This window comes from Phacochoerus africanus, chromosome 1, assembly GCF_016906955.1.
Source record: "Phacochoerus africanus isolate WHEZ1 chromosome 1, ROS_Pafr_v1, whole genome shotgun sequence".
NCBI lineage: Eukaryota > Metazoa > Chordata > Mammalia > Artiodactyla > Suidae > Phacochoerus > Phacochoerus africanus.
The window spans coordinates 210,647,701-210,672,654 of NC_062544.1; the positions used below are offsets into that span (position 1 = coordinate 210,647,701).

Here is a 24,954-nt window from a genome sequence, read left to right on the forward strand (position 1 = left end):
TAGTTGGGGAACATAAAGCAAATGCATGTTTATGGCTTTCTCTTTGAGACATTAGAAGGGTATTGAAAGGTATATCTGGTTCAATTTATCATTCAAAAAATATACTAAATAGAGAACATGTAAGAAAAACATTAACTCATAAAAAACAAAGCTACAGCCTCTCAAGTGTTCGGTTTCCACTTTACCAATAGTGTATCTAGGTTCCATGTTTTCATTATCTTTCTACTACTTTGTCATCAAAGATGCCACAGCCAGACCCCAGTTTCAAGTCATGCAGAATTACCCTTAACCTTCACCACAGAACCTGATTCCTTTAAAAAGGCAGCTGCATCTTTTGGTAGTCCTTATCCCATTGTGACAAAACAATGTAAAATTAGAAGGCTATTTCAGCCTTTGAATTCGAAAGGAAAAAAAAATCCTTCCTTTTAGCTGAAGGTCCATTTATATCGGAGGAAAAATCTAGGTTATGACTTGTTTGAAGAAAAGTCCTGTGCTGTGCTCCAAAAAGTTCACTTAGCAGTCTGCCCGGCCTTCCCTACTTAGCTGGTTTGTATTCCTGGCCTCCCTTTTTTTAGCAGGGAGAAAATGGATACTCTTCATGCCCAGCTTTATTTTTAAACTCACATGGCTATATTCCTGGAGGCCTCGGCCGGCCCATGACCTGAAAGAGTCAGGCCCTGCCCTGTCACATGCACCCAAGTCACGCTAAATAAGGGACTTGCTTTGCTCCTCTATCTAGAACCAGGGCTTTGTTAAGAGGCAGGGCAGGACAGGGGAAGTGGGGAGGGGCATGGGCTGCCTGAGAGAGTCTTGTCTTTAAGGAAGGTCCCATACGGAGCCAGGTAAATTTCCCACTTGGAGAAACCTGTACGTGGAGATCTAGGGACAGGCGTACCTTTCCTTCCTTCTTTGTCCCCTCCTCCCACTTCTGAAGTTGATTTTAGATTGGAGGGTGGTGACAGGAAGAAATCCAAAGAAAGCAGGGGTCCGGGTGAGTCCTCGCAGCCCTGGGCGCTGATCTGGCTCACAGGCACACGTTTTGTAGGTGTGCGCCTGTGGTGAGAAGCAGAGTGGTTTCTTAAGGCCACTCCTTTCGCCTGCCTTAGCTTAGACTGAGATGCCTTCTTGCTGCACAGTGACCAGGATCCTTTCTGCCGCCTTAGAGGAATGTGCATAGAGCTAAAAAGGGGCTCTCTTCTAGTGGGTGCAATGTGTATTCATGCTTGCCAACATTTCTGAGCTCAGCAAGACAAATTAACTGCATTACTGCCGCGCCTAGACCAGCTCTTGGTACCTGGGAAGTTTGACGGGGCAGAGTGTCCTTGTTTAGTTAACCACGCCCGGGCGGTTGGGTTTGTGTGTCTGTGCGGGCAGAAGGCAGCTGTGTTGGTGCGGAGGGGACTGGGAACCAAGCAAGTGCGGGGTGGGGGATAGGCGGGCGGAGGGTCCCCCGGAGGTGGTGGGGGCGGGGCAGGGTCGGCAGGAGCCTTGAGCGTGCGCGGCAGCGTCTGGCCCAGGAGGTTTCCGCGCGGCAGAGTGGCGTTGGAGCTAGAGGACGGCCCTGGGTTACCGGTAGTGAGCCGCTGCCGCCTTGACCTACTCCCGGAGTAGATGCAGGCGTCCCGCCGCCTCTAGCGGGAGGGGCAGCAGCTGCTGCGAGGCCGCCGCAACCCCAGGATCCCCTCTCGCTTGTTCGCTGCCACCTGTGGGGAAGACAACCAGGGCTTCAGAGTGAGGTGTGCTGGGGATGGGGAGGGAGGGCCTCTGAGCCCACAGACAGCCTTGCTGAACCGACTGTCAGAGAAGAGAGCTCCAAGGACCAGTAGACAGCATCCAATCCAACCCATACCTCTCTTTTTACAAATGGAGGAACAGAGTCTGCCCCTAGAGACTAGCTCTAGTGACAGAGCTGTCATATGGCAGAACCGGGACTGGATACCTGGTCTCGCTTACCAAAGCCTTTTCTCCACCACCCTCGCTGAAATGAATATGAATAATATCACAAGTATTTATTATGATAATATATCAGAGTTGGGAACTAGAAACGGTGATACCACTTAGGCATTTGGGACTCTTCATGGACGTTATGTGCTGGAAAAGCTCAGCCACTCTGTCCTCGCTGGGCTTGGGCGCCTCATTCCTTCATTCATTAAACATTCCCTTGGCAGTTCTTGGCGCCAGCCACTCTGTAGCAAACTGAAGGAGCAGAGATAAACAAGAACCAGCTCTCCATGTGGAGCAGAGGAGAAAATTCCCCTGACACCGGTAACTGACACAGGTGTAGGAAACACGATGAGCGCATTAGGGAGGTAAAGGAGCGATGGTAACTTAGACCGGCATGTCACCTGTGGCTGAGTGGAGGGAGACCTTGGGAAGGACATCTGATCTGGATCTTTAAGCGTGGGTCATTTAGGGGCACTTGGAAAGTGGCAGCACAATCCAGGTAGAAGGTTCAGTGTGGTATTAGCAACACAAAGCCAGGGGTGTGTGAGGAATAATGGTTTGGTTTGCCTAGAATGTAGAGGTGAATAAGGATGCCAAGGCTACAGAGGAGACAAGATACGGAGTCAATAATGGGATCCATGGAGGGATTCCAAGCAAGGAATGACAATACAGTGGCTGAGGATGGTTCGTCTGGCCGGGAGGTGGAACCCTCAGCCACAGGGGAAAGATGTTGGACCAAGGATCCTTGCAGCACTGAGGGTCTGCAAATGAGCCAATGGGAGCACAGGGCTCCACGGAGCCCTCTCAGTGTCATAGGGCTATGGATGAAAAATGCAGCCCAAGTGGGAAGGGGTCCAAATTGAATTGGGAGACCATTGGACTATGGGGATAGCCTGTGATCATGTTTCAGACTGCCAACGGCATCCTTGGGAGTAGTTTGCAAAAAAGTGCTCTTAATATTCTTGTAACACAGGTGGCTCCATGGGCATGAACAGCAGTTAATCAGCCTGTCCCTATCTGTGCAGGGGGCTGCTATTTCTTTTGATGCATCCCGGGAGACCAACAGGGAGCTATAAACAGGGAAGTTTGTTTTGGCAGTTGAAAGGGAGATTTCTTGTACAAAAATTACAGACTTTCCTTCATGTCGCTCTTTATTATAAACCAGTCAAAGAATTCTGTGCAGATGAACTGTTAAAATGAAATATTTTTACCTTAAATGTGACACTCAGAGATTTCAGCAGAGGACCTATAAATGTATTTTTAATTGGTTTGCTATTATCATGTTTATGAAGCAGTACATGACATACTTGTGCTTGAATGAAACAGGTAGCTGTCCCTGTAAATCAAATTACCCACGCAGACAGGTTTAGCCATTTACTGAGGTATGACTCTGGGAACCCTCGAAATGCTTCTAGCCCATCTTGTCACCTCCCTGCAGGAGAAAAGCAGGGGTTCCCCAAGGCTCCACTTCCCATTAATCACTGGTTCTTCAGATGAATATTTAGAAACTTCCTGTGTTATCTTATGAAATATGAATTCTGTATGCTTTTGCAACTTCTCTATTTACTGGATATCAGTGAAGAGGGAAAAGATGAAATATTGGTGAGGAGCAATTCCTGTGGTTATTGATGTTAATCAGTAGGGTAAAGAAGGAGCATACAGTCTGGAATAAGCAGACCGGGAATTGAATTCTCATTGGGTCACTTACTATCTGTGTGACTTTTTCTGACCTTTAATTCATCTGTCTCGGTTTTCTCCTCTGTACAATGGTGATCATAATAACCAGCTCACAGTTGTTACCCAGGGTGACAGTGCCCAGGAAGGGGTGTAGGAAGGTCAGTAAGGGAGGTCGTATGGGCTCATGGGGACAGTAGTTATGGTGAGGAGCCTGACCTTGGAGGTAGGCTAACCTGCCTCCAGGTCAGGCTTCTTCCCTTTCTTCCTGGGTGCATTTGCGTGAGTCCCTGAACTGTTGTGAACATCAGGTCCCTCCCCATTAAAATGGAAGGAATACCATCTACTTTGTGGTGTTGATTTGAGGACTGCACCATTCCTGGGAAATAGAATAAGAGAACATGAGAGGTTAAAAAAAAAAGGGAACTTAGAAGGCCTCTTCACCCTAACAGTGCCCCCCCTCACCATGAAAGTCTTATTTTTATCAACCCTGACCATGTACTGTATAGCAGGGAACTCTACTCAATATTCTGAAATAACCTGTATAGATAAAGGATCCGAAAAAGGATGGATATATGTGTATGTATAACTGAATCATGCTGTACACCTGAAACTAATACAACATTGTAAGTTAACTATACTCCAATATAAAATAAAAATAAGATTAAAAAAATTCACAGTGACAGAGACTGCTGTCTGTACAAGGTTCTCCATTCTGTTGTTGGATCACCTTCAATAAAAGAAAAATTGTAGAAGCAATGCCGAGTAGTTATGCTGAGAGCCACACGGGAGATCCTGCTGAGTAGCATTGAGAACTATGTCTAGATACTCATATTGCAACAGAACAAAGGGTGGGGAAAAAAAAATCTATACATGTAAAAGTAACTTGATCCCCATGCTGTACAGCAGGAAAAGAAAAAAAAAAAAGAAAATTGTCCTCATATACAGTTAAAAGCTCCCTCAGTGGCACTTCCACATATTGGTTCTTTTCTGTGCTCTGTAGGGGGAAAAAAGAGTTGATTTTTCTTTTTTTAATTAAAATTTTTATTTTGAGGTAATTGTGGATTCACATGTGGTTTTTAAGAAATCGTACAGCGAGATCCCATGTATCTTTACCTGGTTTCCTTCAATAGTAACATCTTGCCAAACCACAGTGCAGTAGCACAAACAGGTTATTGACATGGATGCCAGGGAGAGGCAGAACATCCCACCACCTCTAGCATCTCTCATAGGTTGCCTTTTCATAGCCACACCCACTTCCTTCTAACCGCTTCCTTAACCCCTGGCAACCACTGTTTGTCCTCTGTTTCTAAAATTTGATCATGGCAAGAATGTCATATAAATGGAATCATATATAGCACATGTCATGTCATTGGCTTTTTTTTTTTTTTTTTTTGCTATTTCTTTGGGCTGCTCCCACAGCATATGGAGGTTCCCAGGCTAGGGGTTGAATCAGGGCTGTAGCCACTGGCCTACGCTAGAGCCACAGCAACACGGGATCCGAGCCGGGTCTGCAACCTACACCACAGCTCATGGCAACACCGGATCGTTAACCCACTGAGCAAGGACAGGGACCGAACCCGCCACCTCATGGTTCCTAGTCGGATTCGTTAACCACTGCGCCACGACGGGAATTCCCTCATTGGCTTTTTTTACTCTGGAGATTCATCCTGGTTGTATGGTTTTATTTATCAACACTTTATTTGTTTCTTTTTATTTCTTAGGAGTAGTGGCTATACCATAATTTGTTTACTAGTCACCCATGGAAGCTCATCTGGGTTGTTTCCAGTTTGGGGCTATTATTCTATAAACATGTATTATTCTGTAAATATTCCTGGACAGTCTCCACTGTCTTCAGTCTCTGGGATAAATGCCTAGGAATGTAATTGCTAGATCATATGGTAGTTCCATGTTAAGTTTTTAAAGAAATTTCCAGACTGCTTTGAGTGGCTGCAACATTTTATATTATCACCAGCAGAGAATGAGTGACCCAGTTACTCCACCTCCTTGCCAACATTTTCTCTGGTCCCAATTATTTATTTTAGCTATTGTGATAATTAATTAGCGCTTTTTTTTTTTTTTTTTTGCTTTTTAGGGCCACACATGCAGCATTTGGAAGTTCCCAGGCTAGGGGTTGACTCAGAGCTATAGCTGCTGGCCAGAGCCACAGCAATGCAGGGTGTCATTGCAGGGTTCCAGCTGCGTCTTCGACCTACACCACGGCTCACAGCAATACTGGATCCTTAACCCAGTGAACAAGGCCAGGGTTCTAACCCAAGTCCTCATGGATACCAGTTGGGTTCATTACCACTGAGCCACCATGGGAACTCCCGATGCTATAGTACTTTTAATCTGCATTTCCCTAAAAGCTCGTGATGGTTTACTTGACGTCTGTGTCTCTTCCTTGATAAAAATGTGTCACTGTGTCTTTTGCTCAAGTTCTGAATGTGTTTTTGGTTTTTAATTGCTGAGTTTTGAGTTTTTTGTACGTTCCCAACACTGGTCCTTTCTTGGATATGTGGTTTTCAAATATTTTTTCCCACTATGTAGGGCTTTTGATGGGGGTGGGGTGGGTCCTTTTAACTGGCTCATTTGTGGTACAAAGTTTTTAATTTTGAGGACATCCAATTTGTCAGTTTTTCCTCTTATGGATAGTACTTTTGATATCAAATCTAAGAACTTTTTGTTTACCATAGGCCCTGAGGATTTTCTCCTCTGTGTTTTTCTTCTATGTTTTATAGTTTTACATTTTATATTTAAGTCCATGTTCCATTTTGAATTATGTATTGAATTAGGAGATGTGGGACCCAAGTTTAGGTTGTTTCCTCCCATCCTAGTGAAAATCAAATTATTTCCAACACGGTTTGCTGAAAATCTTTTTAAAATAGCCTATGACATTGGGCAACTGAAATTACCTGCCTGCTTCTGTTTCCCTTGTCTCAAAAATGAAGAGTTGTCCTAGGACTAGATGGGTATAACTCAAGCTCTATTTTCCCCAAAGTTCTGGGGTCTCAGGAAGCATCTGGTAGCGGCAGCAATGAGCAGATGGAGCTCTCATGTCCCTCCCTTACTTCATCCAGCACTGGGCTGCATTAGTTGTTTTACATTTTTTGTGAGTCCATCTGATATTTGGCTTAATACAGGGCCTCACTGCTAAAAAGTGTGGAGCTCAGTGGATTGGACACTATCTGAAGTCCCTTTCTGCAATAAATTGCTGTGATTCTAAGTATTTGGTGTCAGAAACCAACTTCTCTCCTTACACTTTAGGCTTCAGGCCCCTTCCTTGGTTTCTTGAGACATTACTTATATGAAATGTTTTCCTTGTTATCCTGTCATCCTGCTTTATAAATATGATAGGCTTCATGAAATCAATTAACTTATATTTCATAAATCAGTTTGCAAATCATATGTTGGAATTTTAAATGTTTTACATATTAAGATTTTGCAGTGGAAATCATCTAAAATTTTTGTGGCTGAAATAGAGGATAAAGAATTAAAATCACACATAAGCCATTAACTGATGTCTCAGGCTTTACAAACAACCACCTCTCTCCTACCACCCGCCTGTACCTCTTGCTGTTACCCAGTGTAAGTTCATAGGCCTAATGCACAGTGAGGCCAAACAAACCAAAACTTTGGAGTTTGGAGCAAAGAAAGATTTACTGCAGGGCCAAACAAGGGGAAGGAGAATGAGCGGCTTGTGATCAAAAACCTGGAACTCTCCAAAGGGTTTTAGCAAAGCATTTTTAAAGGTAGGGTGAAGGAGGGAGTCTCAGATCTGTTCATGCACAATTCTCTGATTGATTTATGGTGATCAGTCCTTAGGCATCAGAAGGTCTGAGTGCTACTGCTCAGGATCATCGAGTAGTAAATATCTCCCATTTGGTGGTGGGTTTTAGCATCTGAAAAACTCAGGAAATATGCAACAGATACTATTATCTAGGAACTTCCGAGAGGAGCTAAAGCAGAGGTTATGGGGGAAGGGTCTGTCCCAGCACAGCCCCAGAAGGTCCTGTTCGGTTACATTGCCAGTTCATGCAGTACCTGCAGGAGCTTTTGGCCATTTCCTGAAAGGTTACTTGCAACAGCTTTTTGAGATAAACAATCCAGCCCTATATTCTTATACCTTTAAAATGAGGAAACTGAGGCTCAAGCAGTTTGGATGACTCTCCCAAAGTGACAGAATAGCATGGAGAAGACCTGAAACAACAGCTCACATCTCTCACACCGAGGCCAGTTGTTTTTCCCTTTGTACTTTATAAGGGTTTTGGTGAGTATTTTCCCAAAATTGGCATTTGCTACTATCACTTTTTAGCTGTAAATCAGGATAATAACATAATAAACTCAAATCAGGGTAGGTTTTTAAAAAATTAATTAGTGTTAATTGAGACAGCGCACATGAAAAAAATGTTACATGACAAAGTACTTTCTGTTCAAATGGTGGTTATTATTGTAAGCTTGGCTAGGTCTGTGAATGCTAGCAGGCAGCTGTGTGCGCTTGTTGATTCCTATTCATGGGAAATGTGTTTGTTTATATCATGGTATAGTATCTATTTTTCCCTTTAGTGCCCATGCAGCCAAATTGCAAACTGCCATATTAATGACTCAAACATATTTGAGAGGGGGGTTAGACTTAATGGTTTCCATAAAGTTGTTTTAATTGTTATTTTTCAACAGATGGACAGCTTACATTTGGCCTCATTTCTGTGACAGTATGATGATTGAAGTTTTCAACAGATGGCATAAAATACTTGGGAAAACACCCTCCCAATATTAATTGTTGTAAAAAAGACTTCTAGCCTGCCAGGAAAATGATAGTCTGTATTCCCAAGTCCTTTGCCTATGCTATTATAATTATAATTTAGATGATTTGGAAGTTTCCCTTTCTGGCACTTAGGTTTATTTTGTAAATGAGTGTACACATAACATTAGAGTGAGAGAATCTGAAGAATACTCTGTTGTCAATTAGATATTCAACACGGATATAGCATGAAGTCTCCTTTTGATTATCAATGAATGTACATAACTTCCTTCTGGATCCTGACTTTTTCATGCTAAGTACTCTATTGTATTTTTTGTGTAGTCCAGAACTGAGCATTTACATAGCAAAACAGATATTATTAAAAATTTACTTCCCCTTTCTATTTCAAATAGGGCATCATATTAATTTTTGAAAGTTTGTGTATAGGTAAGTTTTATTATCTATGAATTTCTGGATTTAAAGAGAGAATTGTAAAATGCTTATTATAACTAAAGAGCCCTGGGGAATTTCAGTATGAGAAGCATTGCTATAGAAAATTAAGCAATAGCAGACAAATTCTTTCTCCACTTGTCCATGTGTATACACATAATTCCTTGTTGGAATAATTCAAAGAAAAGGACAGCAGTGTGAATCTAAGTCTTTAATAAAGAATGCAATCCCAATAAATTGCTATGTTTCTATAGAAGCCTTAAATTGATCTTCTTTTGGTAGGTCTTACCAGCTAGATTTTGTGTGTGTGTCTGTCCTTACAGATGGCGTTTAATGATTGCTTTAGTTTGAACTATCCTGGCAATCCTCAGCCAGGGGACTTGATTGAAGTGTTTCGTCCTGGCTACCAGCACTGGGCACTGTACTTGGGTGATGGGTATGTGATCAACATAGCACCTCTAGGTAAGATTTGTTTCCAGAAGCTCCTGGGAGCTTTTTAGTTTTCTTATTACAAGAAGGAATTGTGAAAAAATTCATAAAATAAAACAAACCAGACATAAAATGTAGGAAGTAAATCCAGCTCATCTAGGTGTATGGAAGGACATTCTAAGACAAAAGTGGCAGTGAAAAAATCCAATAAGCCTTTTTTTTTTGGTCTTTTTAGGGCCACACCACGGTATATGGAAATTCCCAGGGTAGGGGTCCAATCTGAGCTGTAGCCACTGGCCTACTCCACAGCCACAGCAATGCTAGATCCAAGCTGCATCTGTGACCTACACCACAGCTCATGGCAACGTGGCATTCTTAACCCACTGAGCAAGGCCAGTGGTTAACAAACCCTCGTCCTCATGGATACTAGTCGGATTCGTTAACCACCTAGTCACAATGGAAACTCCCAATAAGCCAATTAACATTAAGATTTTAAACTTCTGGATTAAAAGAAAACACTGTTAAAATGTAAATAATCAGCTGGGGAAAATATTTGTCACAAACCTGATATGAGTCAATGTCTTTATCTATCATGCAAATAGATTATTTCAATTCATTCATCATGTATTTATAGATTTTCTAGTATGTGCCAAATGCTATTCTAGATGCTAAAATGTAAGTCCTGCACAGCGGGACTTACATTTTAGTGGAGAGAGAAAGAGTGAGAGAGCATAAATAAAATATAGAAAGCACTGTTAGATTAGAGATAAGTGATATGGAGAAAATAAATCATAGAAGCAGGATAAGAAGTGCTTAGAAGTTGGGGCTGCTGCAGTTTTAAATGAGCTGGTCAGGAAAATTTCATGAGAAAGTAACTTTTTTTTTTTTTTTTTGTCTTTTCAGGGCTGCACCAGTGGCATATGGAGGTTCCCAGGCTAGGGGTCAAATCAGAGCTGTAGCCGACAATGTGCGCCACAGCCACAGCAACGCCAGATCCGAGCCACGTCTGCAGCCTACACCACAACTCACGGCAATGCTGGATCCTTAACTCCCTGAGCGAGGCCAGGGGTTGAACCCGCAACCTCATGGTTCCTAGTCAGATTCGTTTCCACTGCGCCACGACAGGAATTCTGAGAAAGTAACATTTGCAAAACAACTTGAAAGAGGTGAGGAAACCTGGCACATGGTATTTAGGGAAAGAGTTTCTTTCTTAGGCTGAGTGGACAGTGAACACCCAAATCTCAACAAACTAATGGGTAAAAAATTGGGAGATTTATAGAAGAAAAAAAGCAAAAGCCAATAGTCATTTTTAAAGATTTCAACTTTTTAGCCATCTAGAAATTATGAAGTAAAATGACAGATTTTATACCTCTCTCCTTAGCAAAGTTTAAAAAATGATAATTAGTGAAATGAACAGAAGGATATTATTAATAGAAGTTTAGATTTCTATCAATAAAAATAATTTAATAATATGTTAAGAGTCTTAAAGGAGTTCATATACTCTGACCCTGTAATTTTACTTCTACAAATGTATTCTTGGGAAATATTTTTAGAGATCTTTATTTAACATTTGTGTATGAGGGTGTTCACTTCTATCTCAGTTATAATGATTTTTATTTTATTTTATTTTATTTATTATTATTATTATTTTGTCTTTTTGTCTTTTCTAGGGCCACTCCCACGGCATGTAGAGGTTCCCAGGCTAATGGGAGCCATAGCCGCCGGCCTACACCAGAGCCACAGCAACGTGGGATCCGAGCCGTGTCTGCAACCTACACCACAGATCACGGCAATGCTGGATCCTCAACCCATGGAGCAAGGCCAGGGATCGTCAACCACTGAGCCACGACGGGAACTCCTCAGTTATAATGATTTTAAAAAATAGGCAATGTATTAATGTTCAGTAGGACAATGGTTAAGTGAATTATGATTTAGCTACAGAATGTTAGGTATCTGTGGTTGTCAGAATTTTTTAGTTGCAAATAACATAAATAAAATTCAAATTAGCTTAAACAGGGAGTTCCCATTGTGGTGCAGTGGAAATGAATCTGAGTAGTATCTATGAGGACACGGGTTCAATCCCTGGCCTCGCTCAGTGGGTTAAGGATCTGGTATTGCCATGAGCTGTGGTGTGGGTTGCAGATGTGGCTCCGATCTGGTGTTGCTGTGGCTGTGGTGTAGGTTGGCAGCTGTAGCTCCAATTCGACACTTAACCTTGGAGGAACATCCATATGCTGTGGTTGCGGCCTTGAAAAGGAAAAACATTAGCTTAAACAAAGAGGCAAATTCATTACTTCACTGAAGGAAACTACAGAAAGGGTAGAGATGGTGCTGGCCTCCAGGATGCCTAGATCTAAAGGTCTGAAAGTATTAAACTCTCCATCCCACATCTGCTTTCTTTCCCCATATATTGTCTTCTTATCTCTAAGAAGCCAAACCGATATCATAAGCCTCCTTGGGCTCTTACTCTTATAGTGTAAAACTCAAAGGAAAGGAGCTAATCCCTGTTGCAGTTAGAAACATCATAGAGAATGACTCTAATTGTCTGATGTGGGCCCGGTGTCCATCACTGGACCATCTCTGTGCCCAGAAGATTGGTGCAGGAGGAGTGTCCTAGACAGAGTCTTTTCCAGAAAGAAAGAAGCAGTGGTAGGATGGGGTGCTTGGTAGGCAAAAACAATAGCCCCTTTAACAGCTAAATATAATTTCTAGAATCTTTAGCTGCATGAAAGATGATCCTGTATGATAGTTATTTGGAAATTCCAGATTAAAAATGTAGTATGGTACCTGGTTTGCAAGTTATTATCATGAGTACAAATGAATGCACACGTGTACACACACATACTCATGATAATAAAAGACAGTAGCAATATATCAAAATAATAATAGTGGTAATTTCTGAGTCGTAGGATAATGGGTGATTTAAAAAAATGTTTATGCTGTATTTTTCTGTATTTTCCAAATTTAGAAATGAGCACGAATTATTAAGAAAAAATAACACTAACAAAAAGCCTAGAGTATTTTTTTCCTCAAGATACCTTTTTGAAAAATTGTTTTAGGCCTAAGTCTTACTATCTTGAGAGTGTCTGAGAACTTTTAACGAGGTGATCTTTGCAACATTTTCAAATATTTGCCTCTTGTTCTAGAATATTAGAAATGGAAATGGCAAATAACATGACATTTACGATACAGAGCCATTCATTCTGCAGAGTCTGGTGATTAACACTAAGCAATTCTTTACATTATCTCTGCAGTTTTCCCATTTGGGAAATAATATGAGGTTTTTGTGCTGTTTCCTTGTTTTCACAACTTAAAACATCGTAAGCTCCATATTAATGTGGCTCAAACACGGAGCTTTGATCTTGTAGACTGAAATTAAATTCCTGTTTCTGTTAATTACTCATGTGATATTCTGCAAACCAGTTTATTTCTCCAAACTTTGATTTTTCTCATCTATAAATTGATTGCATCAAACTAGCCCCCAAATGAAAAATATTTAGTAATTCTAACTAGGATATATGTGCTCTATGAACTGGTAGTGTGTGAGAAGTTTCAACTTGTAAGATGTTAAGTGGATCATAACCTGTGAGGGAAAAGAATCTGAAGAAGTATATATATAACTGAACCACTTTGCTATACTATCACCTGAAACTAACATGACATTGTTAATCAACTATAATTCAATTGGAAAAAAAAAAACTATAGGAGTTCCCATTGTGGCTCAGTGGTAATGAACCTGACTAGTATCCATGAGGACACGGGTTCAATTCCTGGCCTTGCTTAGTGGGTTAAGGATCCGGGGTTGTTATGAGCTGTGGCGTAGGTCACAGATATGGCTCTGATCCCGCATTGCTGTGGCTGTGGTTTAGGCTAGTGGCTACAACTCTGATTTGACCCCTAGCCTGGGACCTTCCCTATGCCACCAGTGCAGCCCTAAAAAGACAACAACAAAAACCTACAACAAACAAACAACAAGATATTAATAGGAAATTCTGCTCCAATGAAAAGGAGTTTGGAAGACAGAAAAAAAAAGAGGAATGGGAAAGAAAATTTGCTTTTAATTATTACTGAAAGGAAAAGTATGTAAGCACTGGTTATATAGAGACCCTTGATCTGATGGCGTACTTGACCAATGACCAAGCATAGCAGTCTCAGGCAGATGGTGTAGGCTGAGGGCCTGGCATTAAAGCTAAACCCTAAGGAATCATTTGTCCATTCTCTGATGCTGACTATGGCAGGCCAGGATATGGAGGTTTTGGGCTGTCCAGGCAAATACTTACCAATAGAGCCAGTAGGATGGAGTGGTAGGATGCAGGGCGTTATAATGGGTGGGTGGGGCACAGCAAGGGGCCACATAGAATGAACAGTGCCTACTACATTAGGTTTAGTTTTAGGATTTAGTCTCTTGGCTAAATGAACTGGGCAAGGCAAAGGCAGGGCCCCAGCTTGACCCCTTAGAAGACTGGAGTTCCATGCAGGTTTCAAAGTGAAGTCTAATTAAAAGAACAAGTGTAAAAGCAGAGATGGAGGTAAGGAGTGCAGCTTAGATGCAGGACAAGACGTTAACTGTAACCCACCAGTGCTCAGCCCAACGGTATCAGTTTGGAAGGGTTCAAATGCTGAAAGACAGACTATAGAAAAGGGGGACAATGATCTTATCTGTACTATGTTAGAAACATAGGCCAAGATCTCTAATAATAAAACAAATTGATAGAGAACTTATTCCTCAAGAATGGTTTGGAGTTCCCATTATGGCTCAGCAAGTTAAAAACCCAACTAGTATCCATGAGGATGTGGGTTTGATCCCTGGCCTCGCTCCGTGGATGAAGGATCTGGTGTTACCATGAGCTGTGGTGTAGGATGCAGCTTGGATCTGGTGTTGCTGTGGCTGTGGTGTCATAGTCCAGCAGCTGCAGTTCCATTTTGACCCCTAGCCCGGGAACTTCCATATACCACGTGTGTGGTCTTTAAAAAAAAAAAAAAGAAGAAGAAGAAGAATGGGTAGAGTTTAGAGTTTTCACATCTAGTTTGTTCTATGGGGAGATAATAAATTTCAAAAATTTTCCTATATTCTTATTCATACAGTATTGAATACATGTTATTGATAAATCAGAGAGTGAGTATTTAAGGCAGTAAGAGTAAGTAGTTTCTGGTTTGAGGATAAGTTGGGGTGGCATTGGATTTCACTGAGCTGGGTCGCTACAGCTTGTTAAACCAGAATTCTCCTTACAGAGGATGGCATTTCCACATCATTTACAAGCGCCAAGTCTATATTCAGCACAAAGGCCCTGGTGAAGATGCAGCTTTTGAAGGATGTAGTGGGAAATGACACATACAGAATAAACAATAAGTACGATGACACATACGCCCCTCTCCCCGTGGAAGAGGTCATGCAACGGTCAGAGTTTGTTATTGGACAGGAAGTGGAATATGACATATTTGTCAACAACTGTGAGCATTTTGTGACTTTGCTCCGCTATGGAGCAGGAGTTTCAGAGCAGGTGAGTTTTCCTTAGGAGGCACAGACGTTTCTTACATTGGGAAAATTGTAACTACTGACTATGATCAAATTTGCAGGCTTCAGACAAATGGGAAAGAACAAGAAACTATGAGAACGCTGAAGGACAACGGAGGGAATAGGGTTGTCCAAGGTCATGCTGCAAGTTAACGACCAAAGTGAGACTAGACTAAGATGAATTAGAGGCTAGAAGGGACTTGAAGCAGAGTCAAGGCCATAGATTTCTGTCTGTCCATTTTTTCTCATTACCCTTGATAATTATCCTTTCCCATTACCATCGATTATTAAATCAGTAGCTTCGTACACTGAAAAGAAGATGCTGGAAAGAACATTGACTTTTTTGAGTAGGAGTTCATTTGCCAAAAACATAGATGGTAATACTGAGATTCTTTTCTATTATCTGGCAGAGGCTGACTGATGCCATAGCTTGGTGGGTTTGTAAATATCCTCTATTTCCTTGTAATGCTAGTTTCAAAGAAATGTGCTTGAAGTAGATCCTTTGATTCATTGAGCTTTTGGATGATTTTTAGTGGATTAGGTGGCTTTCTTTTCAAAGTGGCTTACAGTTTTGTTCTTTACCACTCCTATTTTGTAATAGGGCAGATTCCTCACTAGAGGCGTTCTTGACTCAATTGCCCTTTCCCTACCTATCTTCTTACCAATCTAGTTCCATCATCGATGTTTTAATCTCAATATTTATTAAAATGATATAAGAGAATGAATATATAAAGACTCCCAGAACCTTGAAATTGTGGATCTGTTTCATAAATGTCTATTGTAAGGAGTGAAGTTACAATTCTTCTCATGAAAGCTTGGGGAAATGGGAGATGGAACATAATGAAAGGATACATTTGTTTTTATTAGGAAATAACTTAATTGGAAATTCACTTTTATTAGTAATGAATGTTCTATTCACATGTAGCAAGAAATTGCTTCTGAACCAAAACACAGAGGACGTATGCACAAATTTCTGTTCACCTTTGCATCGAAAACTAGTGGTATAGCTAGGAAATAGAGTCTTTTCCTCTCTTTGTTAATGATAAAACTATCCACTGCACTCAATCAGCAATTTTTAATTAATTAATTAATTAATTATTTTTTTGCCTTTTCTAGGGCCACACCCATGGCATATGGCGGTTCCTAGGCTAGGGGTCGAATCAGAGCTGTAGCTACCGGCCTACGCCAGAGCCACAGCAACGCGGGATCCAAGCCGCATCTTTGACCTACACCACAGCTCACGGCAACGCCGGATCCTTAACACACTGAGCGAGGCCAGGGATCAAACCCACAACCTCATGGTTCCTAGTCGGATTCGTTAACCACAGCACCACGACGGGAACTCCAATCGGAAATTTTTAAAAATGTGGCTAAATTAAGAGGAATTAGCATCACCTTTTTGCCTTGACTCTCACTTGTAGTCTGTCATCATTTCACCTTTCTTACCCAGATCAAGACCCATGAAAAATGAACCATTTTTCAACAACTAGTAGAAATGTTCTCTAGAAGGTTCTGAAGAAGACGATGTAGTGACAGCCTTAAGGATGTCCTAAGCTTTGGAATTGTGTATTTTTTTTTATTAGTAGACTATTTTTTAGAGTAGTTTTAACTTCCCAGCAAGACTGAGCTGAAAGTATAGAGAGTTCCCACCTGCTCACCTCTTCAACACACACACACACACACACACACACACACACACACGAAGCCTTCCTCACCATCAACATCCCACAGCAGTGTGGTATATTAACAAAAGATATGCCAGCATTGGCACATCATTATTGACCAAAGTCCATAGTGAAGGAAACCAGAATGTGCCACTCTGAGATGTGTCACTTTGGTGTAAGAATTATTTTAAGCAATTGAGAGGCAATTGAATAGAACCAAATACAAGAAAAACTCCCTGTTCTCCCCTATTTGCCTAAAAACAGAACAGAAAATGTCAAAGGTGTCCCATCTTTACCAAGAAGGACAAAAGTTAATCAGGGACAAACAGTGGTTGATGTAAGCCCTTTATCAGCCTCCAGAGGGCACCACAGGATTCTCCATAGCAAACAATGAACTAGCCTCTACCTACCATTAGTTTCCTGTCTATTTACCTTATCGCAGTTTGTTGCCCTGGAAAGGTGACCACTTTCCTTTGTCCTGTCATTTCTTTAGAAATTTATTATTCTTTGTTGAAGATGTGGTATAAGCCTGAATTTTTTGTTTGTTTGTTTGTTTTTGTCTTTTTGCTATTTCTTTGGGCCGCTCCGCGCGGCACATGGAGGTTCCTAGGCTAGGGGTCGAATCGGAGCTGCAGACACCGGCCTATGCCAGAGCCACAGCAACGCAGGATCCGAGCCGCGTCTGCAACCTACACCACAGCTCACGGCAACGCCGGATCCTTAACCCACTGAGCAAGGGTAGGGACCGAACCCGCAACCTCATGGTTCCTAGACGGATTCGTTAACCACTGCGCCACGATGGGATCTCCAAGCCTGAATTTTAAGCTACCTTTTTGACTCAGTCTTCCCTGAGTTTCTCTCAACGTGTATCTGAGATGTACATGTTAATGAACTTTTATTTATTTTCCTCTTGTTAATCTTTCTCTCATTACAGAGCCTCAGCAAAGACCTGAAAATGGGTAAAGGAAAAAATTTTCCTCCTCTAAAATAATTAACATTGGGGTTCACTCTTGGTGTTGTACATTCTGTGGGTTTTGACAAATACATAAAGGCATGTAGCCATACAATATCATACAGCATGGTTTCCCAGCCCTAAAAATTCTCTATATTCTGCCTATCATTCTTCACTCCCCCTAAACCTTCAGCATCCACTCACTTTTTTCTTTTACTACCCTATAGTTTACCTTTCCCAGAATTGTCATATAGTTGAATTCATCCTAAGCAATATGCACTTAAAATTTTTCAGTGTCTTTCCGTGGTTTGATAGTTCATTTATTTTTATTGTTGAATAAAACATCCCATTGTCTGGATGCACCACAGTTTATCAGCTCACCTACTGAAGAACATCTTTGTTGCGTCCACATTTTCATAATTATGAATAAGGTTGCTAGAAACATTTGTGTGCAGGTTTTTGTATGGATTTAAGTTTTTGACTCGTTTGGATAAATATTGAGTATGATTGCTGGATCATATGATAAGAGTATGTTTAGTTTTATAAGAAACTGCTTAAATGTCTTCCAAAGGGACTGTGTCATTTTGCATTCCCACCAACAATGAATGAGAGTTCCTGTTGCTCCACAGCTTCTTTGACATTTGGTGTTGTCAGCGTTTTGGAGTTTAGCCATTCTGATAGGTACATGATTGTATTTCTATTGTTTTAATTTGCAGTTTGCTAAATATATATGATGTTGAGCATCTTTTCATATCTTATTTGCTATCTGCATGTCATATTGGGTGATATGTCTCTTGAGGTCTTTTGCCCAATTTTAATTGCATTAGTTGCATGTTTTTACTTTATTGAATTTGAAGAGTTCCTTGCATATTTTGGATAATGGTCCTTTATCAAATATGTCTTTTGCAAATGTTTTCTCCCAGCTTGTGGCTTGTCTTTTATTTATTTTTAAAAATTCCTATGATCAACATTTCTCACTGTTAGCATCTAAGCAGGTTATTAAAATGTTTCTACTTTTGTAGAAGGTGGCAGCATCCTTCAGTGGGCCTGGACAAGCTGACACACAGTACACCCTGGCTGTGCTTCATTGGAGTATTGGGGCAGGAGGCATTCTGATAATTCCTGCAAGTCACTCATGTCTGGACCCAGCTGCTTCAGTTGTAGCTAACTTTTTGCTGGGCATATATAGACCCTCAGAATGAGGCCTTTAGTACGGCCTCCACACCAAAAGCCCTATAAAGGATGAAGTGTGTAGGATAGGATTTGTGACCTTATAATTCTAAGTCAGCTGTGAAGTAAAAGCTCTTGTTCATGCTAGTTTACCACAAACATCCTAGGATGTTATAATCATGCAGGTCAGATCCCATTACACATAACTCTAATGGAATTGTCCAAATAACATGGGATTTTTTTCCATTTGGGATGCGACTTGAAAGAAATGTTTGGGATTTGGGAAACTGCATGCCAGAAGTGGCTTTATTACAATTGCATATGCCCTGTGCACTCTCAGGGGGTTTTGACTTAGGATCAATTTGTCTGCCTTCTCCTCAGAACTCTTAGATTGATGGTATTTCTCTCACATGTTCTGTTTCTAGTGGCTGAAGGATACCCAGTGAGTTAGGTCTGTATCTAGCTGGGGCCACCCCCCGACAGCCCCAGGATCTTGTCATTTTCCCAGGGCTGTCCCCTACTGCCGCTTGAGACTTTTGTTTAGAGACACCAATTGCACCTTCCTATTTTTTCATTGTCTGCCATATTTTCCTATATCAGAGCTCCTTGGGATCTTAGCATCTGCCTGTAATTGCAGGCTTGATTTATAATGTTGATCCCTGTCTATTTATTGATTCTGCTCCTCTTTGGAGTTTTGTCTGATACCTTGCATCTCCTAGCCCTTTTTTGCTCCCTGTGTGCATTGACGGGAGCTCTTTACTATACTGAATTCTGACTCTCTCCTGGGAAATAACTTAGGTAGCAACTATTTAAAAATTAGAAAGAAAAGAAACAACCCACCAAAAAAGTAAATAAAATTAGAATTGTAAACTAAAATAGGATTTTTCAGGGAGTTCCTTAGTGGCCTAGCAGTTAAGGATCTGGCATTGTCACTGGTGTGGTGCAGGTTGGATCCCTCGCCTGGGAACTTCCACATGTGGCAGGTGCAGCCAAAAATAGAATAGAATGGAATGGATTACAATAGAACAGAATATAGGATATTTCAGTTGTATGCCAACGTCATTCTCCTTGGCAACTGTGGATGGAGGCAGAACAGGGAGTCACAGTTACAGGCCGTGGGGGTTCCAGGTGTGGCTCAGCCGAAACAAATCCGACTAATATCCATGAGTATGTGGGTTCGATCCCTGGTCTTGCACGGTGGGTCGGGGACCTGGCATTGCCATGAGCTGTGGTGCAGGTTGCAGAGGTGGCTGGGATCCCGTGTTGTTGTGGCTGAGGTATAGGCTGGCAGCTGTAGCTCTGATTTGACCTCTAGCCTGGGAACTTCCATATGCTGTGGGTGTGCCCCCCCCCCAAAAAAAAACCCAAACAATTATAGGCCTTGTCCCTGCAGACCACAGGATGGTGTAATGAAGTGAATACCCCTTCTGCCCTTGTGCTTCTTTCCTGGCCAGAGCCCTCACTGCCTGTTCCCCATAGGAAAGCCGGCATTAGAGAGGGAGCATTATATAGCCTATGGGGGTGGCAGGCTAGTGGTGGAGGGCTGTGGGTTAGACAGAGAGCATGCTCAAATGTGAGCCGGGTCAGGCTTTTCAGCATTTGGGCTGGTCCCCAGAGTCATTTAGGAAAAATGTTTTGCTTTATTTGAAAGCCCAATTCTGAACTCCCAGAGAACAACTGGTGTTTTCAGAATACCTGATGACTCTAAAGTATCTGAATGTGACCTTTGGGTCATAAAATTGCACTCAAACCCACGCAGATGGAAGGCAATATTAGTTGAGTGCCATGAAAACCATGAATATTCATTAGTTGCCTCATCATGATGGTGATTAATATCCTTAAAACTATAAATGTCTGAACTCCTTTATGGACAATTGAGTTTGAGAGTGGTTTATTTTAGGTTGTCTACATGAGAATTAATTTTTGACATGATAGTTAACATCAGTATTGACTTCTCTTGAAGTTTATCAGAATAGAAAGTGTATCTACAAAATAAGAGCCTATAAGGTATTTAGCTCTGATCACGTCTCTGAGTTATTTTCCTAATAGATATTAAGTCAGGGAACACACATACACAGACACACACACACACACGATATTTACCATAGTATACACCTAACCAAACCAGTGTGTGTAGGGGTAGGGGTTGTGTAAGGGAAGAATATATGGTTCAGGACTAGACTGTATGTGTCTAGACTAGACAACATCCTGGTGGTACAGCCTCCCTCGGGCCAGTAACTTCTCAAGTTTTACAAAACAGGAGTAATGCTACCTTCCAGGGGTCCTATGGTGATGATTAGGAATTGTGGCATAGGGAGTTTATAAACTGTCAGAGCCTATGAAAATATGAGGAGACAAAACATTTGTGTATTTCTCTCTGTCATAATTACAATAATAAGTTTGTTTCATCTTTTTTTAAGTTCGAACGAAGTATAGTTAATTTACAAGGATGTGATCATTTCTGCTGTACCACAAAGTGACCCAGTCATACATATACACATATCCATTTTCTCTCAGATTCTTTTTTTGTTTGTTTGTTTGTTTGCCTTTTCTAGGGCCGCTTCCTGCGGCATATGGAGGTTCCCAGGCTAAGGGTCTAATTGGAGCTATAGCCGCTGGCCTACGCCAGAGCCACAGCAACGAGGGATCTGAGCCGCGTCTGCAACCTACAGCACAGCTCACGGCAACACTGGATCCTCAACCCACTGAGCAAGGCCAGGGATCGAACCTGCAACCTCATGGTTCCTAGTCAGATTCATTAACCACTGCGCCACAATGGGAACTCCCTCTCTCGGATTTTTTCTGACATAGGTTGTCATAGAATACTGGGTAGAGGTCTCTGTGCTATACAGCAGGTCCCTGTTGGCCAATCATTCCATATCCCTCAGTGTGCATATGCCAGTCCCAAACCCCCAATCCATCCCTCCCACCCCTCCCTACCTGTCCCCTTTGGTAGCCATAAGTTTTTCAAAGTCCATGAGTCTGTTACTGTTCTGCAAATAAGTTCATTTCATCTTTATACAGAATTTTAATTTTGCGTTAAGCTTTAAATTTACCCATTGTACGTGAAAATGGGCCTTTGGGGAAACAAGTGAAAGCTAGGGTTTATGACACAGAAATGTCTTTAGAATAAGATGTGTTTTTTGTTTCTTTCCTGTTTCCTTATAGGCCAACCGAGCAATCAGTACCATTGGGTTTGTGACAGCTGCTGCTGGTGCCTTCTCGTTCCTGGGCTTGTTTCCAAAAAGACTAAGAGCAAAATACTATTAATTTACTGAAGAGATATTGGAGCTGAAGGAATTTGTGAGGAGGGGAAAAAAAAAAAAAAAACCCTGGGATGAATACTTATTTTCAATGCATCATCATTGTTCCAAATTCCACTGATGGATGGCAGGCTCTTTAATAAATTGCTTACTGGTATTATCTCATGCTGAACCATGGAAATTTTTCTCCCTATCAGCATGGGTTTTCTATGGCAACTTGAACCACAGAAGCACTAGCCTTTCGAGGGAGGCAGTAGAGGACCTTACAATCACATCATAGTTTTTCTTCTATAAATATTGTTTCCCTTTTCCCTGGGGGTGACTCTGTATTTGCCAGAGAGATGAAGAACCTTTTATATGTGATTTTGAAAGAAATGATAGGAGCCAAATTGTTTGGTGAGTATCAAAATTCATATTCCTTTTCTGGTGAGAAAAGAAGTGTGGAAATTTAGCCTTTGGTTAGGCAGTTGGAGGAACTTTGATTAATAAACCATCTGAAGGTGCACACCCACCTCCTCGATCCTGTGTAGATGGAGGCAGAGGGTGAACAGAAGAAGGGACTCCCGGCTCCAGTGTTTCAGAACCAGTGACTTCCCTGGAAGCAGCTCATTTGTCAGGAGTATGGATTGCTCCATTGTTCCCTTTGGATTTTGAAGTATTTTAGGAGTTTGACTCTTTTTCACCTTAGCAAAAGATCATTAAATGTAGGCATAAGGTGCCATATTTAGACAAAAATATCCTGTGTTACTTTTTAAGGCTTTTTACTATAAGTCAAGGAGTTTTATGATTTTATTTTTGCATTTTATTGATTATGTGTTGAATGAAACTACTTTTTATTTTTTTAATGTTTTAATTTTTTTTTTTTGCCATTTCTTTGGGCCGCTACTGGGGTGTTTTAATTTTTAAAACTTTTTTATTGTTATTTCCCCAATACATTTTTTTCCTACTGTACAGCGTGGTGACCCAGTTACACATACATGTATACATTCTTTTTTCTCCCATTATCATGCTCCATCATATGTGACCAGACATAGTTCCCAGGGCTACACAGCAGGATCTCATTGCTAATCCATTCCAAAAGCAATAGTTTGCATCTATTAACCCCAAACTCCCAATCCACCCCACTCCCTCCCCCTCCTTCCTGGCAACCACAAGTCTGTTCTCAAAGTCCATGATTTTCTTTTCTGTGGAAAGGTTCATTTGTGCCATATATTAGATTCCAGATATAAGTGATATCATATGGTACTTGTCTTTGTCTTTCTGACTTACCTCACTCAGGATGAGAGTCTCTAGTTCCATCCATGTTGCTGCAAATGGCATTATTTTGTTCTTTTTTATGGCTGAGTAGTATTCCATTGTGTATATATACCACATCTCCCTAATCCAATCATCTGTCAATGGACATTTGGGTTGTTTCCATGTCTTGGCTATTGTGAATAGTGCTGCAATGAACATGTGGGTGCGTGTGTCTTTTTTAAGGAAAGTTTTGTCCAGATATATGCCCAAGAGTGGAGTTGCTGGGTCATATGGTAGTTCTATGTATAGTTTTTTAAGGTACCTCCGTACTGTTCTCCATAGTGGTTGTACCAGCTTACATTTCCACCAACAGCGCAGGAGGGTTCCCTTTTCTAACACCTTCCCAGTGGAATTTTTATTGGCAGAGTGGACGGAGGTCTCTATACCCTGGAATCATATCAGATATTAGAACATTACCCTACAAACCACACCATTAGCCAGTGATATCCTTCTTGTGCCACCATTAAAAGTGTGGCATTCAATGAAGGAAAATTTCAAGTAAATATTGGGGGTGTGACATTGGGGGACAATGAAGGAACCAGGAATATGGTAGATAAAGTAACGAAACAGGACACTCAGTGAGAGTCTGGAATCTGCTAATTGATTTAGATTTTACTCCAGGGCTGGAGATAAATTTTATAGCCTAATTGCAGGATTAAGAATAATGATAACAGAAGAGGTCATGTGGTACAATCATAGTTAACAGAGACCCTTTCTTTCTTCCTGGTCCCTGATTACTCCCTTCCCTTTCTTTTAAAAATTTTGTGGCTATACCCACAGCATATGGAAGTTCCCAGGCCAGGAACTGAATCTAAGACGCAGCTGTGACCTATGCCACAGATGCAGCTAGCCAGATCTTTTAACCCATTATGCCTCTGTAGTGACCCAAGCTGCTGCAGTCAGATTCTTAACCCACTGCACCATAGCGGGAACTCTCTGCGGCCCATGTTCATCATGCTTTTAGCAAACATTTTCCCCAAGACTAGTAAACCTTTCTCTGAGTGTATTTTTACCAAAGTCTAGAGCCCCACTTTATCATGTCTCCTCCCTCTCTTCAAAAAAAAGATGTGTGAAATAAAGATCATCACCTATCACATACCTAATAGGTTGTTGAAAAAACTGGGTGAGGGAGGCTGTACATTTATTGAATAAAGACTTTTTAAAATCTTTTCGTGCTATCTAAAGGTCATAGTATATCAGTTGAGTCTTCTCATTCTAAAGGTCAAATTACGAAACACAGATATGTCAACTCAAGGAAACTGAGCTGCCATATTTTTTAGGTTGACATATATTTCTTAATCATAAGCTAAAAATCTCTTTGATCTTTCGATCTTTTATTGGTGCCCACTGAATTAGACACATTTTAAAATGATCACACTCCAAAAGCTGCACATCCAAGAAAAGGTTAAAAAGCAAATAAAATGTAAATATTTGTCTTTACAGGAATTTGCATTTATGCTGCTCGTTTTTATAACAAAGTGTATAATACTACGTAAAGCAACAAATTGCTGAAATTTTGAAAGCCTTTTTCCAATTGTAAAGATTTCAGAATTGTAAAGACTTTATTGAATCCACACAATCACAGTATTAGGCATGTAATTGGCACTCATGGAATGGGATTGGTTACCTAATTGACTATGACCCATTAAAGATCTGTTTAATTAGCAAAATTAGATTTATGGTTACAAGGAAAGCCTAGTAGGTAATTTAAAGTGGTCACCTGAAATAAATATCCTATTAAGGTCACAGTGAGGTTAATATATATTAAAGGTAAAAATGTGCAGAATATATTTGCAAAGGAGGTTGCCTTTCTTGTGGTCATCAATTCACATCTAATAATTGATTTAGATTTGATT

At 41.0% G+C, this 24,954-nt stretch overlaps 1 protein-coding gene across 1 annotated transcript; it reads left to right on the plus strand.

Moving 5' to 3' along the window:
* Nucleotides 1-750: 750 nt before the first annotated feature.
* On the plus strand, nucleotides 751-21,964 carry PLAAT1 (phospholipase A and acyltransferase 1). Its single transcript, XM_047755471.1, has 4 exons — nucleotides 751-842; nucleotides 9,133-9,271; nucleotides 14,471-14,739; nucleotides 21,708-21,964. Exons 2-4 carry the CDS (start codon nucleotides 9,133-9,135, stop codon nucleotides 21,807-21,809), a joined length of 510 nt encoding a protein of 169 aa, XP_047611427.1. The 5' UTR covers nucleotides 751-842; the 3' UTR covers nucleotides 21,810-21,964.
* The last annotated feature ends 2,990 nt before the right edge of the window (nucleotides 21,965-24,954 follow it).

What these genes read in the sequence shown, in the direction of transcription:
- PLAAT1 (XM_047755471.1), top strand. Translation starts at nt 9,133, where the DNA reads ATGGCGTTTAATGATTGCTTTAGTTTGAACTATCCTGGCAATCCTCAG. An exon ending in GATCAACATAGCACCTCTAG is followed by an intron (nt 9,272 to 14,470) that starts GTAAGATTTGTT and finishes TTCTCCTTACAG; the next exon opens with AGGATGGCATTTCCACATCA. An exon ending in GAGCAGGAGTTTCAGAGCAG is followed by an intron (nt 14,740 to 21,707) that starts GTGAGTTTTCCT and finishes GTTTCCTTATAG; the next exon opens with GCCAACCGAGCAATCAGTAC.